Genomic DNA, 17212 nt, shown 5'->3' with positions numbered 1-17212 from the left:
AATGTTAACTCTTTCATTTTCCGTTGATGCTGTCTGAACCTGCTATTTCAGCATCGGTAGTACTTTGCTTTTAAACTTTTAAACCCAAAACATTAGCTCTCTTTCTCTCCTCACAAATGCAATTTGGACTGTTGAATCTGTTCAGCATTTTATTTTCATCTCTATAGTCAAACATTGCAGGGATTATAAAAAAATAGGATTATTTTATCTAGAATTTATGGTGAGGAATGGATTTGATTGCAATTTTCAAAATATTATGGGGAACAACCGGGGTAGAGGAAAATGTTTTTTTTGCTGGACGTGGGGGCTGAATCGAACTAACAGAGTCATGCCATTCATAAATTAAGTTACAAAATACTTCTACACAGGTTTGTAGAACTATAGTACTCTGGTCTGGAAACAGTAAAACTAGCGGTAGTACTAGTTCAACTAATAATTTTAAATCTAAAATGACAGGTTTTTTGTTATCCATAGTGGGACAGGGGCATAAGGATAAGATGAGAAAATTGCCGTAATCAGCCATGATTTTACTGTACCTCAGAACAGCTTCACGAATGAACAAAGACAGACAATTGAGGAGATACTTAATAATGCTCCACAATGACATATTCCATTGAGAGAAATATAAAATCCACAAGCGGATGATCCAGCTTTAGTTAACTAAGGAAGTTAAAGTTGGGCTCAAAATGAAATGAGAAGATTAGTGAAGGACAGGGAAAGTTTAAGAAACAAGCAAATGAAGACTGAAAAAATAATAAATGGGGAGATCTTGGTTTATGAAAGTAAACCAGCAAAACAAAATCATAAATACCTTATCCACTCTTACGAGGATGTTGGGGAACAAATTATGGGAAATTAAAAAAATAGTTGAGAATTTGAATAAATATTTTTGAGCTCATAGTAGAATTAGAACCATCCCAATAATAGTGAAAAATTCTGAGACCAAGATAAACGCAGGAATTTAAACTCCCATTAGGGAAAAGACCAACAGGGGGCGCTGACCTGTGCGCGGCTGCCCAGCCTGCAGCTGTCTGTCTTTTCATCTTTTTTTTATTTTTAGTTAGTTAAAGTGTTTTTGTTTCTGGAGTTCTAGACTTTTTTATGTGGGGGGTGGGGGGGGGAAGGGGGAAACTACCTTTCAGGGTCCCTACCTGGTCGGAGAGGCAGCTTTTCTCCGGGCTGCAGCTTCGACCCGTCCTCGCGGCCTACCAGCGGGCCTGGAGCGGCGTTTCCTGTCGGGCACTGCCCAGAACCTCGGCTTCGGCAGCGGCACAGCGCTGGAGCGCTATCGTGGAGCGGGCGATGCCTTGCCTGGGTCGCCGCGCTGGAGCTCCGGTGAGCTGAAGACCGCTGAGGAAAACATCACGGAGCTGCGGGTTTGAGGAGCGGCCAGCTGCGGGCGGCGGCGCTGACTTTACACCGGGAGCCTGGGATCTCTAGATGAGATCGCCAGTTGTGGAGCTCCAACCGGCGCGGCCTTGTTGGCTTCGGAAGCCGCGGCCTCCAGTACGGAAGCGGCCGTTCCAGGTGTCCCAAGCCGCTGCGAGGATTCTCCCGACGCCGGAGCAACATCACCCGGCGAGAACGGCCAGGAACATCGGGCCTCCGTAGAGGCAACTGTGGAGGCCTCAATGGGCCCGACTATGGGTGAACTGGGGTTGGGGACTGGACTTTGTGCCTTCCCTCATGGTGGGAGCCATTGTGGGGGGATGTTCTTTATGTTTAATCTCTTATTAATGTTATGTCTGTATTCTTTCTTTATGTGCTGCACTGGCAAGAAGCATTTCACTACACCTAGGTGTATGTGACTAATAAATAACCTTTGACTTTGACTTTGACTTTGAGGTATCGGCCAAACAAATCTAACTAGAGGCTTGCTAGTAATCTTAAAAGGACTAGCTCGGCGGATAATGGCTGCATTAGTTCTGATCTGCTAAAATGTCCAAGATTTCAGAGAAGCCCCAGCAGATAGGAAAACCACAATATAACCCCATATTCAGGAAAGAAGACAAAGATCAGGAAGCTATTGGTCCAACCTACAATCTGCTGAAGGAATTTAGCAACTTGAGCAGTATCTGTGGTGGTGGGAGACTTGGAGTTATCAACTTTTCAAGTCAAAACCCTGCATCAGAACCAAGAGTGGAGAGGGAAGTTGGCAGGTATGAAGACAGGGGAAGTGGTGAGACAGAGGCCACGAGGTGATTGGTAGACGAACGAGGTGTGAAGGATGATGGATTCATGGTGCCAGGAAGCAGGCTGGGTGGGGGTTGGGAAGTTGGGAGACAGAGGCAGATAGGTGGAGGCAAACAAAATAAAGTAAAGGCATATGGAACCATGTAAGGGGAGGGGAAAGTGAGGGTTAATAAAGCTGCTGGAGGATGATAAGTAGGGACATAAAGGCAAACAATGCTGGAATCCAATAAGTAAGGAAGGAGATAATGGGAAAAATTACACATAGTGCTGGAGTAACTCAGCAGGTCAGTCAACATTTCTGGAGAACATAGATAGGCAATATTTCAGGTTGGGATGCTTCAGACTGGAATCATTAGTGGAGGGCTGAAGTGTAGATAGAACCAGAACTAGATGGGAGAGGGGGAAGCTAATGGGCAAATTGTATGGGTAGTAGACAGATGGAACCAGGAGGAGAATAGGAGAAAATGGATGATGAGAGCTGGAGTGGGGAAGGAGACAACAATGGCAGAACCAGGAGGATGGAAAGAAAGGAGGGAGGGAGGAAACACCAGAGGTGAGGGTTGCCTGGAATTTGAAAATTCAAGTGTTCATACCATTGTGTTGTAAACTACCCAGGCAGAATATGAGGTGTTGTTCCTCCTCCTGTCAGTGAGATCAGACAATCAATGTGGTAACAGGCCGGAGAATTGAAATGGCATGCAACTGAGAGCTTGGGCTGTCCATTGTGGACAGAATGCAGGTGCTCTGCAAATCAGCTGCATAGTTTGTGCTTGTTCTGCCAATGTAGAAGAGACTATTTTGGGAACACCAAATGCAGCAAATGAAGTTGGAGCAGGTGCATGTTAATATTTGCTTCGTCTGAAAGGGCTGCTTGTGACCTGGTGGTGAGTGAGAAGATGTTAGAACAAGTGTTGCTCCTTCTGTGGTTGCAGTGAAAAGTGCCAGGGTCAGGGAGATATGGGTGGGAAGGGATGAGGAGACCATGGAAGGAGTGGTCGTAGCAGTAGATGGAAAAGGATGAGGAGGGGATGATGTGGCTCCTGGCAGGATCTCATTGCAGTTGGAAATGATGAAGGACAATGTGATGGATGTGGGGTAAAAGGCGATGGGAATGCAACTTCTATTCTGTTTGAAGGGAAGTGGCATGAGACCAGTAGTCCACAAGATAAGGAAATACAAGGCATAACTCATTAACTAAAGTAGAAAAGAAACAAAAAAAGGAAAAGGAGGACATTTCAGAAGTCCTGAGATGGAAGGCCTCATCATGATAGCAGATGTGGCAGAAACAGAGCAAACGGGAGAAAGTGATGACATACTTACAAGAGACGGAATTAAAAGAGGTGCAGTCAAGGTAATTGTGAACAATTGAATTTATATAAATGTCAGTAATTTGCCACTTGAGATGGAGGCAGTGATCTAGAAAAATGAGAGAAGTGCCCGAAATAGTCCAAGTGAATTTGAAAACAGGGTAAATGTTAGTGATGAAGATTATATAATTAATGTGTACTGCACGGGTGCAGAACGCAGCACTGATATAGTCATTAGTGTAATAGAGAAAAGGTTAGGGAGTGGTACCGCAAAACATTTGGAACAGAACTGTTCCACAGACAATGAAATAGACCCTGTGGAAGTGCCCATGGGTATACCTTTGATTGGTAGAAAGTGAAAGGAATCAAAGTTGTTCAAGATAAGAGACAGATTAAAATGTTGGCAGAGGGGCACTGGTTGGATCTTTACTGCAGAAAGAATCAGAGGGTTTTATGACTTCCCTGGTCATGGACGGAGGTATATAAACTGAATTATCCACAGTGAAGATGAGCTGAGGATTAAAAAGCTGTCAAAATTGTGGAGGGCATGAGAGGTGCCCTGGGTGGGAAGGTACTTAATAAGGAGGGACTGAATAAACTCAACATATGAGATGACAAGTTCACTGGGACAAGAACAAACAGAAACAATGGGCCCATCAGTTAGTGGATCTTGGGTAAGATCCCTTTACACTCATGATCACGCTGACAAATTCTGCTTTAACATCCTTTACAGGTTTGCAGATGACATAATCATAGTGGGCCAGATCTCAAACAGTGATGAGATGGAGTACAGGAAAAGGATATAGAACTTATTAGTATGGTAGCAGTACAACAACCTCTCCCTCAATTTCAGCAAAGCAAAGGAACTGGTCATTGACAACAGAACGAAGGGTGGAGTACATACCCCTGTATCAATGGTGCTGATGTGGAGATGGTCGAGTGTTCCACATTTCGAGATGTAAATACAGACACTCCCCAATTTGTGTAAGGGTTACAGAGAGTCATATAGCATGGAAACAGGCCCTTCGGCCCAACTATATTCAGTGACTGAGGTTCACAGTCCTCTTGGGTAGAGAATTTCAAAGATTCGCCACTCTTTGGGCAAATAAATTAATTTTCATATCTGCTCGGAATATCTAACCCCTTATTCTGAGTGTGGCCTCTAGCTCCAAACATTTTGTAACTGTAGCACTGTATCCAATTCTTGGCATTGTACTTCAGGAAGGGCATGACACCTTTGGAGAAGTTCCAGGAATAAGGAAATATAGGGGATAGAGGGTACAGTAAATAGGAGAAGCTGGATTTGTTTTTAGAGCAGTGAAGGCCAAGAGGAATCAAAGAATTATATAGCACAGGAGGTCTTTTCCCCATCAAGACTGTGCCAGCTCTTTCGAAGAGCAAGCCAGTCAGTCGAGACTAAAAATAAATTTGAAGGAGATGTTTAAAATAATTTGTTGACGTCTTTGACCCTACACCAGTTTCTCAACAGGAAATGTATCAACAGGAAATGTTTCTCAACAGGAAATCTCAACAATTCCTGTACCCCAATAGATGAAACCCGACCTATAGAGTTTGTCAAGCAGTTTGTTTTTTACTCTAGATTCCAGCATCTGCAGTCCCTTGTGTCTCCATATTTAAAATCATGAAGAATTTTCATAGAATAAATGATTCCATTCAAAAGACGATTAGAAAAATAACCAAGAGAAATGCAATTTTTTATGCAACAAATATTTACGGTTTTCCTAATGGACGATTGGAACATATTCAACAGTAGTTTTCAAAAGGGAATTAGACTATTAAAATAATATATAGCAGGATTGAAAATATATAGCAGGAATGAAAAAAACAAAAACACTGAGTATAGAGGTTGGGACGTTATGTTGCAGGAGGTTGGTGAGGCCGCATTTGGAGTACCGTGTTCAATTTTCATCACCCTGCTACAGGAAGGATGTCATTAAGCTGGAAATAGTAATGAGAGGATTTACGAGGATGTTGCCAGGACTCAAAGACCTGTGCTCAAGGGAGAGTTTGGGCAAGCTAGGACTTTATTGCATGGAAATTTGCTTTCTCGTTTGCATTATATTCCTCAAAAGCCCTATCTAATTTCCTAAATATTACATATGCTTCCTTTTTGTGGCCAGATTATTAACCTCTCTGGTCATCTAAGGTCCCTTTACCTTACCACCATTATCCCTCCTCCATACTGAAACATGTCAGTCCTGAATTCTAATCAGCTTGTCTTAAAACAACTACAATATCCAATAACAGCTGCTCCCAATGCACTTTCCCAGCCTCCGACCTATTAAAGCAGAGTAATATTCAGAGAGTAGGACTAACTGGAATTTCAAAGACACTATGCAGACTCAAGGGACTGAATAGGTTCTTTTTATGCTGCATATTATGCGATTTGTGTTTAAATCGTTTTGTGGCCTTAGCCTAGTGACTCCTACAACTTCATCAAGCTCATTGCTCCTCTGCCTATGGCCTCTTATGAATCCCTCCTTTGACACTCTTTCCATTGCTGTCACAATTTTTGCTCATTTGCTCCTGTAATCTACAATCACAAATCGCAACTTTGATTTTTAAATGATAAGGTAAATTCCTTACTGAGATAAATCCACCCCTAATTGAAAGGCTACATTTATGGCCTCAGAAAATAAACCCATGACAATGCCTTAAATGAACATTAAATTATAAGCACATCATGATTTACATTACCTGGTCAATTCAAGCAGAATTCTTAATGGTTATTCCCATTTCATTTATTTGCTCTCGTGATATTTCTTGTGTTTCCAATTAATGCTCAATTGTATATTCTATATATTTGATCTTTTTGAGTCAAGCATCAGTATTTTCCCGAATTATGGAGGCAGATGCAGAAACTGGAGAATCTTAGCAAATCATGCAGTATGTTTTGCGAAAAGGACAGGCGGTGTTTAGGGTCAGGAAAATTCAGCAGACTGAAGAAGTGTCCCATCCCAAAACATCATCTGACCATTTCCTTCCACATATGCTGCTTGACCTGCTAAACTCCTCCACTAATCTGTTTGTTTTCCCCTAAATTATACTACATTTTGTTGTAATATGGCATTAAGGATAAGAAGGTCACAGAGCTGAATGAAATTTGGATGCATTGACATGAAATGTTTTTAGTTTGCAACCTTCTGGTGCTGATCAACCAAACCATCCATGACAGAGGGAACTTTTCATCTTGCTTCCACAGCAAAGTATACGTGGCCACAGCACCTCACCATGTTCCTGTTCAAGCCAATGTTAAAAGCACCTTTGCACTGCACTAAGCTAACCAGGAATTCTCCCAGAATCCTATTCCATACTTCTCCCTTGTCCCACCACAACCATCAAAAAACTGAACAACATACCATTCCTCTCAAAGCTGATGATCGGGCTGTGATGCTCAAAATTGTGTAACCTGTGCCCTTCATTTTATAATTAATTAGTTTCATAAAACATAGAGGTGATTCCATGTGAAGAGTACAAGTATTATATATCCCAACTTTGGATAAATGCTGATATAAAAGAACGCAGGATCACTGATGTGCCAGAAATCTTGAGGGATGTTAACTGAGAATGAAGTTACACACTTCTGCAGAGAAGTTTTGGGCTATCAAGGTTTCAAACCCAAAGCCAGGGATAATAGGTTCGGGAGTGCATTTCTCTCTGCGGACTATCTTGGCAAGAAGTAATTTGCAAATATAAAGTAGCATTACTTTAAATTTGCTTTGAAGTTTTTTGCTAAAAATAGTCAAGGAAAATGCACCATACCATGTTTGCTTTCTTTCAGGAAAAGAAAGATAATGGTCCGGCACATGTTTTCTCTATTGATGAAACTCGAGCAAACACCATGGTGTGCACTAGACTTAAAGCAAAAAAAATCTGGCACCAAATTATTTACATTGGCAACTATATAGAAATTTAAAGCAGCCAAAAAATTATTGCAAAAGCTACAATTCATAACTTTTCTTCATTCTATCCCTCTTGATAGATAACTCGTCAGTGCAGAAATATTGCTTTTGGTGAACTTGATTTAATTTCAGATTTTTTTAATATAAAGCAAGAAATTTGATCAATACACTAATCTGCTCATATTAAACTTATTAAACATAAACATTGTACAAACAGCAAAAGGATACAGGAATAGAAGTCATTCACTGCAGAGAGGCAACTGATCTCCTGTGTGCCAGCCATCTTGAACTTGCCAACCATTCTGCTCTTGCTCTTCTTTTTATAACTAAATAAAAGGTTTAATAATAAAAAGTTGTTACATTTACTGCAATTAAAAAAAACTGGAATTCAGCACCTATACCTCTATAAGATTTTACTGCCAGTGTCTCCTAGGTCAATGGTGGAATGGAGAAGGGAGAAAAAGAAAGGGTCTGAAAAAAAACAGTACCAGCCCCGAGGATGCTACAGAAGTGGAACTGACGTCCCTCATGTTATTCACCTGTCAGTTAGTGGCCACATGGCGTGGTGCAAGTATGCCATTCATGAACATTGTGCCGGCTTAAAGCAGCAGCCTAGACTACCAATAGTCACCCAGCATCATTATGACAATAGACCTATCGGAAGTGACTTGGGACAAAGCCCGATAAATTAGTCTGTTTTGCTTCTATTTTCCACCTGCCAATTAAGTCAATTTATATTCAGCACCTGTTAGAAATAAACCAAAGCAATTAATGATATGACCAGTAACATACACTACATACCTTATTGACATATTTGGCTACATTGCCTAACCTAAGTAATTAAACCACATCAAGAGCTGAAAAAGGAGATTCTTAAATTATCTGAAAACTTGAGACTGTTACATTCCACCGATTACCATACCTTCTCTCAAAATTAGAATTAGAAATTAAATAACGCATTGGCCTGTATACAATTTAAATCTTCACCTTCAACCCCAACTCCACTACCCGAATTCCACTGAAGGGTCCCAACTCAAAATGTCACTCATCTATGTTCTCCAGAGATTCTCCCCGAGTTACTCCATCCAGCATTTTATGTCTTTTTTGTAAACAGTATCTGCAGTTCCTTGTATCTCAATTTTCCTGGATGCTGCTCGGCTCCACCACGGGATGAGCTTAAATTACTAGCCTAGCATTCAGTGAATGTGGAATGCCCTGATTTCCTCATTTACCCTAGGGCAGGCCACTGGACCAAACAAGTCTGATGATTGACAATGGAGACTGAACTATTTTGGTAGAAATGATTGTGACCTAATCCTCCACTTACGGTCTTTACATTCCTCGGACACAGATAAGTACCTTTCTAAATTAAATGACTCCAGTTCCTCCTGGTACCTACCTTCACCATGAAGATGTCCACGCTTTACTTTAACTGCCAGGTTTCCCAAGGCTACAAAAACTTAGATGCCCACTGTAAAACTTACAAGGAAGGAGGACACAAACAATCTTCCTGATATAGTAGTGTCCAGAGGATCTGGGGTAACAGAGGAACTGAAGGAAATCCACATTAGGCAGGAAATGGTGTTGGATAGACTGATGGGACTGAAGGCTGATAAATCCCCAGGGCCTGATGGTCTGCATTCCAGGGTACTTAAAGAAGTGGCTCTAGAAATCGTGGATGCATTGGTGATAATTTTCCAATGTTCTATAGACTCAGGATCCATTCCTGTGGATTGGAGGATAGCTGATGTTATCCCACTTTTTAAGAAAGGCGGGAGAGGGGAAACAGGGAAATATAGACCAGTTAGCCTGACATCGGTGGTGGGGAAGATGCAGGAGTCAATTATAAAAGATGAGATAGCCGAACATTTGGATAGCTGTAACAGGATCGGTCCGAGTCAGCATGGATTTACGAAGGGGAAATCATGCTTGACTAATCTTCTGGAATTTTTTGAAGATGTAACTAGGAAAATGGACAAGGGAGAGCCAGTGGATGTAGTGTAGCTGGACTTTCAGAAAGCCTTTGTTAAGGTCCCACATAGGAGATTAGTGGGAAAAATTAGGGCACATGGTATTGGGGGTAGAGTGCTGACATGGATAGAGAAGTGGTTGGCAGACAGGAAACAAAGAGTAGGGATTAACGGGTCCCTTTCAAAATGGCAGGCAGTGACTAGTGGGGTACCGCAAGGCTCGGTGCTAGGACCACAGCTATTTACAATATACATCAATGATTTGGATGAAGGGATTCAAAGTGACATTAGCAAATTTGCAGATGACACAAAGCTGGGTGGCAGTGTGAACTGTGAGGAGGATGCTATGAGAATGCAGGGTCGCGAGGGAGAGGCCATGACTGTCATTCTAAGCTGTGAATCAACTGAACTGTGAGTCTGCAATGTACTTGCAATAAATGACAATGCCACGAGTTGTTTGGCCTGCTGCCCTGCCTGTGCTTGAAACTACAATGCTTTATTAGGTCCGATTGTGTTTGGAAGGAATAAATGCTTTATCAGGTCCGACTGTGTTTGGAAGGAATAAATGTTTTATTAGGTCTGACTGTGTTTGGAGGGAATCAATGCTTTATTAGGTCCGACTGCGTTTGGAAGGAGTAAATGCTTTATTAGGTCTGACTGTTTGGAAGGAATAAATGATTTATTAGGTCTGACTGTGTTTAGTCCAAAAGTACCGTTCATTTTGTGACTTCCGCTTAGTGGACAGGTCGCGGGGATTGCGTAATTTCCGATGAATGCAGAGGTCGCGCTGATTGCGTAATTTCGGGTAAGTGCAGAGGTCACGCTGACTGCGGAAGTGCCGCTGACTGCGGTAACCCCACAGTGGAGAGGCCGCGCTCAGCCGTGTGAGTAGATGCAAGAAAGTTTACTGTCATATATATGGTGTGTGAGTGAGTGTGAGTGTGGGTGTGAGTGTGTGAGAGTGTTTGTGTGTGAGTGTGTATGAGTGAGTGTGTGAGAGTGTTTGTGTGTGAGTGTGTATGAGTGAGTGTGTGTATGTGTGTGTGAGTGTATGTGTGTGTGTGAGTGTGTATGTGTGAGTGTGTGTATGTGTGTGTGAGTGTATGTGTGTGTCTATGTGTGTGTGTGTGTGTGTGTGTGTGTGTGTATGTGAGTGTATGTGTGTGAGAGTCTGTGTGTGTGTGTGAGTATGTGTGAGTGTATGTATGTGTGTGAGTGTGTATCTGTGTGTGTGTGAGTGTATGTGTGAGTGTGTGTGAGTGTGTGTGTGTGTGTGTGTGAGTGTATGTGTGCGTGTGCGTGTGCGTGTGCGTGTGCGTGTGCGTGTGTGTGTGTGTGTGTGTGTATTGGAATTGGTGGAGAGGGGAATATTGCATTGTGGGGCCAGCCCTCCCATGTGAAGCTGGGACCCAACGGGTCCCACTTAGTCTAGTAAAATGTTAAAATTTGCCAGGACAAAGACATTTCCCTCATTTAATTTCTTCACTGGTTCCTTCAAATTCACAACATAATTCTAATGAATCTGCACTAAAGGCTCAAGGCCAATAAAATGTTCCTGGATATAGTATTCCAGGTACGATTGAGCGAAATACCTGTTGCTGCTACCCAACTCCCAAACCACTATGAGCTCAACCACCTACCTGACGGATCGACTGACTCCATACTCCAGCTCCAAGAACCAACCAGCAGCAGCCATCCTCTGAGAAAACGTAGAAGGCGAGCACCACTGCATTGAGACTGAAACAGGATGGTTTCAAGTCCCCGTTTTCCAGCATACTGCTGGTAAATGTCAAAACTATTGAAATAAAATTGGGTGGCCTTAAAGCTGGACGCATCTGCCTTAGAGAACTGAAAGACTGTTGTGTGTTGTGTTTTACCGAGACATGGCTCACCACTGCTTCACACAATTGTGCCATACACCCCGAGGGCTTCTCACAACACTGGACGGACCGCACAGCATCTCTGGGCAAGGTAAAGGAAGGGGCTGCTTCCTAACTACCTCCACATGGTGTTCGGACGTAGTGGCCCTGGCGAACTCCAGCTTCCCAGACCTGGAATATCTTATGGTGAAGTGTTGGCCCAACTACCAGCTTATGTAATTCACTTTGGCTACCCTGACAGAAGTCTACATCCCACCCAGCTGATGCTAAGCTTGCACTTGCCACTGCCACCAGTAGCCTTGAACCGAAGTACCCCGAGTGCTTGTTCATAATGGCTGGGGACTTAATCGCGTCAATCACAAGAAGGTGCTACTAAAATTCTATCAACACGTCTCCTGACTAACCAGAGGCCAAACACCCTTGACCACTGCTACATGGCCATCAAAGACGCCTCCTGCTCCATCCGCTGACCACACTTTGGTAAATCTGACCACATGGCTGTTTTTCTACTCTCTGCTTACAAGAAACAGAAGTGGGAGGATCTGGTACAGAAAGTCGTGCAGTGCTGGTATGAGGAAACAGATCCATTGTGATTTCTAGGAGTAGTGAACTGGTCCATATTCAAGGAGAACCTAGATGAATATGCCACATCTGTCACAGACTTCATCAGCAAATGTGTGGAGGGCTGCTACCAAAGAAGACATACGTGTGTTCCTCAACCAGAAACCATAGATGAACCGTTACATCTACTCCTAGCTGAAGCCCAAGGTTGCGGTGTTCAAATCAAACGATCCCAAGCGATATAAGAAATCCATCGACAACCGTCACAGAGCCATTAATGATGCCAAGAAGGAATTCTGGGCCAAGCTGGAGTACTGAAGCAACGGCACAGATATCCATAGATTGTGGCAAGGCTTGCATGTTATATTAGGTGACAAAGCAAAGTCAGGCAGTATAGATGGCACAACACATCCCTCTCCATGGAGCTCAATGTATTCTACACTCGCTTTGAACAGAAGATCGGTGGAGGAACATTACCCACCCTGTCAGTCTTGGGTGCGTCAGTGCCAACAGTTCTGTGGTATATGTAAGATTTGCCTTCCTGAGAGTTGATCTGGGGAAAGCAACCGGCCTGGATGGAGTCTCAGACTGCGTTCTCAGGGCCTGTGTGGACCAGCTGGCAAATATTCATGGACATCTCTAATCTCTCCCTACTCCATTCTGAGCTCCCCATCTGCTTCAAGACCATTATTATCCCTGAACCAAAAAAAGTTACATAGTGTGCCTTAATGACCACTGTCTTCTGATGTTATGAAGTTCTGAAGTTCATCAAGTTATTTAAGAGACAGATGATGACACACATTAACTCCAGCCTCCCATGCAGCTTTGATCCACTCAGCCTACTGCTGCAGCATCCAAACAACAAAGGCTTCTTCATCTGACACTTATATTGACTATAGCTCTGCCTTGAACACAATCCCATCCAAACCCATCTCCAAATTCCTACACCTAGGGAACAGCAACTCTGCCACTGGATCCTCAATTTCCTAACTAATAGACCACAATCAGTGAGGATAGATGACAACAAATCCTCCACAATAATTCTCAACACCAATGCAAGGATACATTCTCAGTCCCCTTCCATGCACACTATATACTCATGACTGTGTGACTAAATTTGGCTCAAACTCCATCTACAAGTTTTCAGGTAACAACACTATGGTGAGCTGAATCATGAACAATGACGAGATGGAGTACAGGAAAGAGATAGAGAACTTAGTAACATAGACTGAGGACAACCTCTCCCTCAATATCAGCAAGACGAAGGAGCTAGTTATCGACTTGCGGAGGAAGTGCGGTGGGGTACATGCACCCATTAGCATCAATGGTGCTGAAGTGGAAATGGTCGAGAACTTCAAGTTCCTTGACGTAAGTATTACCAACTATCCGTCATGGTCCAACCACATTGATGCGACACACAAGAAGACATACTAGTGCTCTACTTCTCAGGAGACTGAGCAAATTATGCATGTCCAGATTAATACACATTTTTACAGATGCACCATAGAAAGCACACCGTCGGGTTCCATTGCAGCTTGGTTTAAGAATAAATCTGCCCAAGACGGCAAGAAATTGTAGAGAATTGTGGATGTAGCCATCACAGACTTTCACCGTTGACTCAATCTACATTTCACACTGTTATGTCTATATAGCCCGGGAACTATAGACCAGTAAGCCTTACATATGTAGTGGGTAAGTAACTGGTCAGGAAATCCTTCAGAGGGGTGAACCCCCGAAAAGCACCTGGATCTGATGGTATACCCGGTCGTGTTTTAAAAACCTGTGCGGACCAACTGGCTGGAGTTTTCACGGACATTTTCAAGCTCCCACTTCTGAGGTCTGAGGTCCCCACCTGCTTTAAAAGGGCATCAATTATACCAGTGCCCAAGAAGAGTAAGGTGACATGCTTCAATGACTATCGACCAGTGGCAATAACACCGGTGGTGGTGAAGTGCTTTGAGAGGTTGATCATGGAGCAAATCAACTCCTACCTCGACAAAAACCTGGACCCACTGCAGTTCGCTTACCGCCACAACAGATCAATGGTGGATGCGATCTCACTGGCCCTCCACTCCGCTCTGGACCACTTGGACAACAAAAATTCATATGTCAGGCTGTTATTCATAGATTACAGCTCGGCATTTAACACAATCATCCCCTCCAAGGTGGTTACCAAACTCGCAGAACTGGGTCTCTGCGCATCCCTCTGCAATTGGATCCTCGACTTCCTCATTCACAGACCACAGTCTGTTCGTATTGGTGGAAATGTGTCAGCCTCGATAACAATCAGCATGGGAGCACCTCAAGGCTGCGTGCTCAGCCCCCTGCTGTACTCATACTCATGACTGCGTAGCCAGTCACAGTGCGAACACCATCATCAAGTTCGCTGACGGCACCACTGTTGTGGGACGTATCACTGATGGGGATGAGTCAGAGTATAGAAGAGACATCGAGCAACTGTCCATATGGTGCCAGCGCAATAACCTGGCCCTCAACACCAGCAAAACCAAGGAACTGATTGTGGACTTTGGAAGGAGTAGGAGGGGGACCCACAGCCCCATTTATATCAATGGTTGAAAGGGTCAAGAACTTCAAATTCCTGGGCGTGCTCATCTCTGAAGATCTTTCCTGGTCCGAGAACACTAATGCAATTATCAAGAAAGCTCATCAGCGCCTCTACTTCCTGAGAAGATTACGAAGAGTCGGTTTGTCAAGGAAGACTCTCTCTAACTTCTACAGGTGCACAGTAGAGAGCATGCTGACCGGTTGCATCGTGTCTTGGTACGGCAATTTGAGCGCCCTGGAGAGGAAAAGACTACAAAAAGTAGTAAACACTGCCCAGTCCATCATCGGCTCTGACCTTCCTTCCATCGAGGGGATTTATCGCAGTCGCTGCCTTAAAAAAGGCTGGCAGTATCGTCAGACCCACACCATCCTGGCCACACACACTCTCCCTGCTACCTTCAGGTAGAAGGTACAGGAGCCTGAAGACTGCAACAACCAGGTTCAGGAATAGCTACTTCCCCACAGCCATCAGGCTATTAAACCTGGCTCGGACAAAACTCTGATTATTAATAACCCATTTTCTGTTATTTGCACTTTATCAGTTTATTTATTCATGTGTGTATATATTTATATTATGGTATATTATGAAGCCCATTCTCGAGCGGGAGCATTTTGAAACAGTAATCCATGCCTTTATTACATCTAGGCTGGATTACTGTAACGCACTCTACTCTGGAGTCGCACGAGCTTCATTGGCTCGTCTCCAGCTTGTTCAAAATGCTGCCGCTCGCCTTTTGACTGGAACTCGAAAGAGGGAGCACATTACGCCAATTTTAGCCTCCCTACACTGGCTCCCAGTGCACTTTCGAGTTCATTTCAAAATTCTTTTATTTGTTTTTAAATCGTTGAATGGGCTCGCCCCGCCTTACCTCTCTGAGCTGCTCCACCTATATGCTCCTGCCCGGTGCCTCAGGTCAGCTGATCAGCTGCTCCTTGAGGTACCAAGGTCTAAGCGGAAGCTCAGAGGGGATAGAGCCTTTTCTGTTGCTGCTCCGGCACTCTGGAACACCTTGCCGTTGCACATCAGACAGGCCCCCTCACTGTCCATCTTCAAATCCTCCCTAAAAACATATTTTTATTCTTTGGCTTTCGACACTGGCTGAGGCATTGCTCCTGTTTTTAGTGCTTTTAATGTCTTTTAATTTTTAGTGTGTTTTTTATAGTCCTTCGTTTTACGGTTTTTAATGGTTTTTAATTGTTTGTAATAGCTTTTTGTTCATGATTTCTCATGTACAGCACTTTGTGGCAACTGTAGTTGTTTAAAGTGCTTTATAAATAAAGTTATTATTATTATTATTATTATTATATGGACACACTTATCTATTTTGTAGTAAATGCCTACTATGTTCTGTGTGCTGAAGCAAAGCAAGAATTTCATTGTCCTATACAGGGACACATGACAATAAACTCACTTGAACTTGAACTTGAGTATTCTGAGAAACAAGATATATATGTATTTGGATAAGTATGGGCTGATCAGGGATAATCAGCATGGTTTTGTACGTGGGAGATAATGCCTTACAAATCTCATTGGGTTTTTTTAAGTAACCAAAAAGGTTGATGAGGACAAAGTCATAGACGTTGTCTTTATGGACTTCAACAAGGCATTTGACAGGGTTTGTTACGGTAGGCTGCTCTGGAATATTAGATTGCATGGGAACTGGAAAGAGCTAGCCAACTGGATAGAGAATTAGCTTTGTGGATGAAAGCAGAGGTGATGGTGCAAGGTTGTTTTTCAGACTGGAGGCCTGTGACTAGTGGTGTGCTTTAGAGTGTGCTGGGTCTTCTGCTGTTGGTGGTTTATATCAACAATTTAGATGAGAGTTAGGAAAGCTTGATTAGTAAGTTTTCAGATAAGGCTAAAGTGGGTAATATTGTAGATAGCGAAGATGGTTATCAAAAATGTTTAATGAAGTTTAATGCAGATAAGTGCGAGGTGTTACATTTTGGAAAGGCAAAGTGAATGGCAGGGCCCTGGGGACTGCTGTGGAGCAGAGGGATCTGGAAGTGCAGGAACATTGTACCTTGAAAGTGGCATCAAGGGTAGATAGGGTGGTCAAGAAGGCTTTTGTTATATTGGCCTTCATCAGTCGGGGTATGGAGTATAGAAATTGAGATGTTATGCTGCAGTTGTACAAGTCATTGGTGAGAATGCTTTCGGAGTATTGTGTTCAGTTTTGTTCACTCTGCTATAGGAAGGATGTTGTTAAGTTGAAAAGAATGCAAAGAGGATTTACGAAGGTTTACGAGGACGTTGCCAGGACTTGAGTGCCTAAGCAATAGGGGGAGGTTAGAATAAGGACTAGGACTTTATTCCTTGGAGCGCATGAGGATGAGTGGTGATCTTATGGAGGTGCATAAGATCATGAGGGAAATAGAAACGGGAAATGCTCTACCCAGAGGTACAGGTTGACACTGCTGTTGTTGTGGCCCACCACCGATAGGACGCACTCAGTCACCGTAGAGCTCCCTCTTCCCGAACCAGCTTCCACTTCTTCCTCTCAGTCAGCGCTTTGTCCACCTCCCTGTCCACTGCCTCCAGCTTCTGACTGTTAAGTACAGTAATAGTACCTGCATCTACCACATTCTCAGGCAGCATGTTGCAGATAACTACCGCCTTCAATGCATAATTGTACTCCTCAGAATCTCCTTTAAATTTTTCCCCATCCATTTTATAACTACACCCTTTAAATCGAAATTCACCTGCGCTGGAAAAAACACTCTGCCTATGCTAGTTATGCTCCTTTGATGCTCCCTAGATCAAGAGATGCAGGTGAACGTTTGCAAGATTCTAAAATGAATTCAGGTACACT

The 17212-nt window shown here is 43.2% G+C and overlaps 1 protein-coding gene across 1 annotated transcript in view; it reads right to left on the bottom strand.

Moving 5' to 3' along the window:
- Window positions 1-17212, bottom strand: part of wdr27 (WD repeat domain 27) — a 439332-nt gene that overhangs the window by 361669 nt on the left and 60451 nt on the right. The window contains exon 20 of the mRNA XM_033026389.1: window positions 7652-7749. Coding sequence (XP_032882280.1) covers window positions 7652-7749 — 98 coding nt within the window. The remainder of the gene's footprint in view (window positions 1-7651; window positions 7750-17212) is intronic.

Source organism: Amblyraja radiata, chromosome 8 (genome assembly GCF_010909765.2).
Source record: "Amblyraja radiata isolate CabotCenter1 chromosome 8, sAmbRad1.1.pri, whole genome shotgun sequence".
NCBI classification, from domain to species: domain Eukaryota; kingdom Metazoa; phylum Chordata; class Chondrichthyes; order Rajiformes; family Rajidae; genus Amblyraja; species Amblyraja radiata.
The sequence above is the reverse complement of the archived record's forward strand: the minus strand, read 5'-3'. Positions and strand labels throughout refer to the sequence as shown.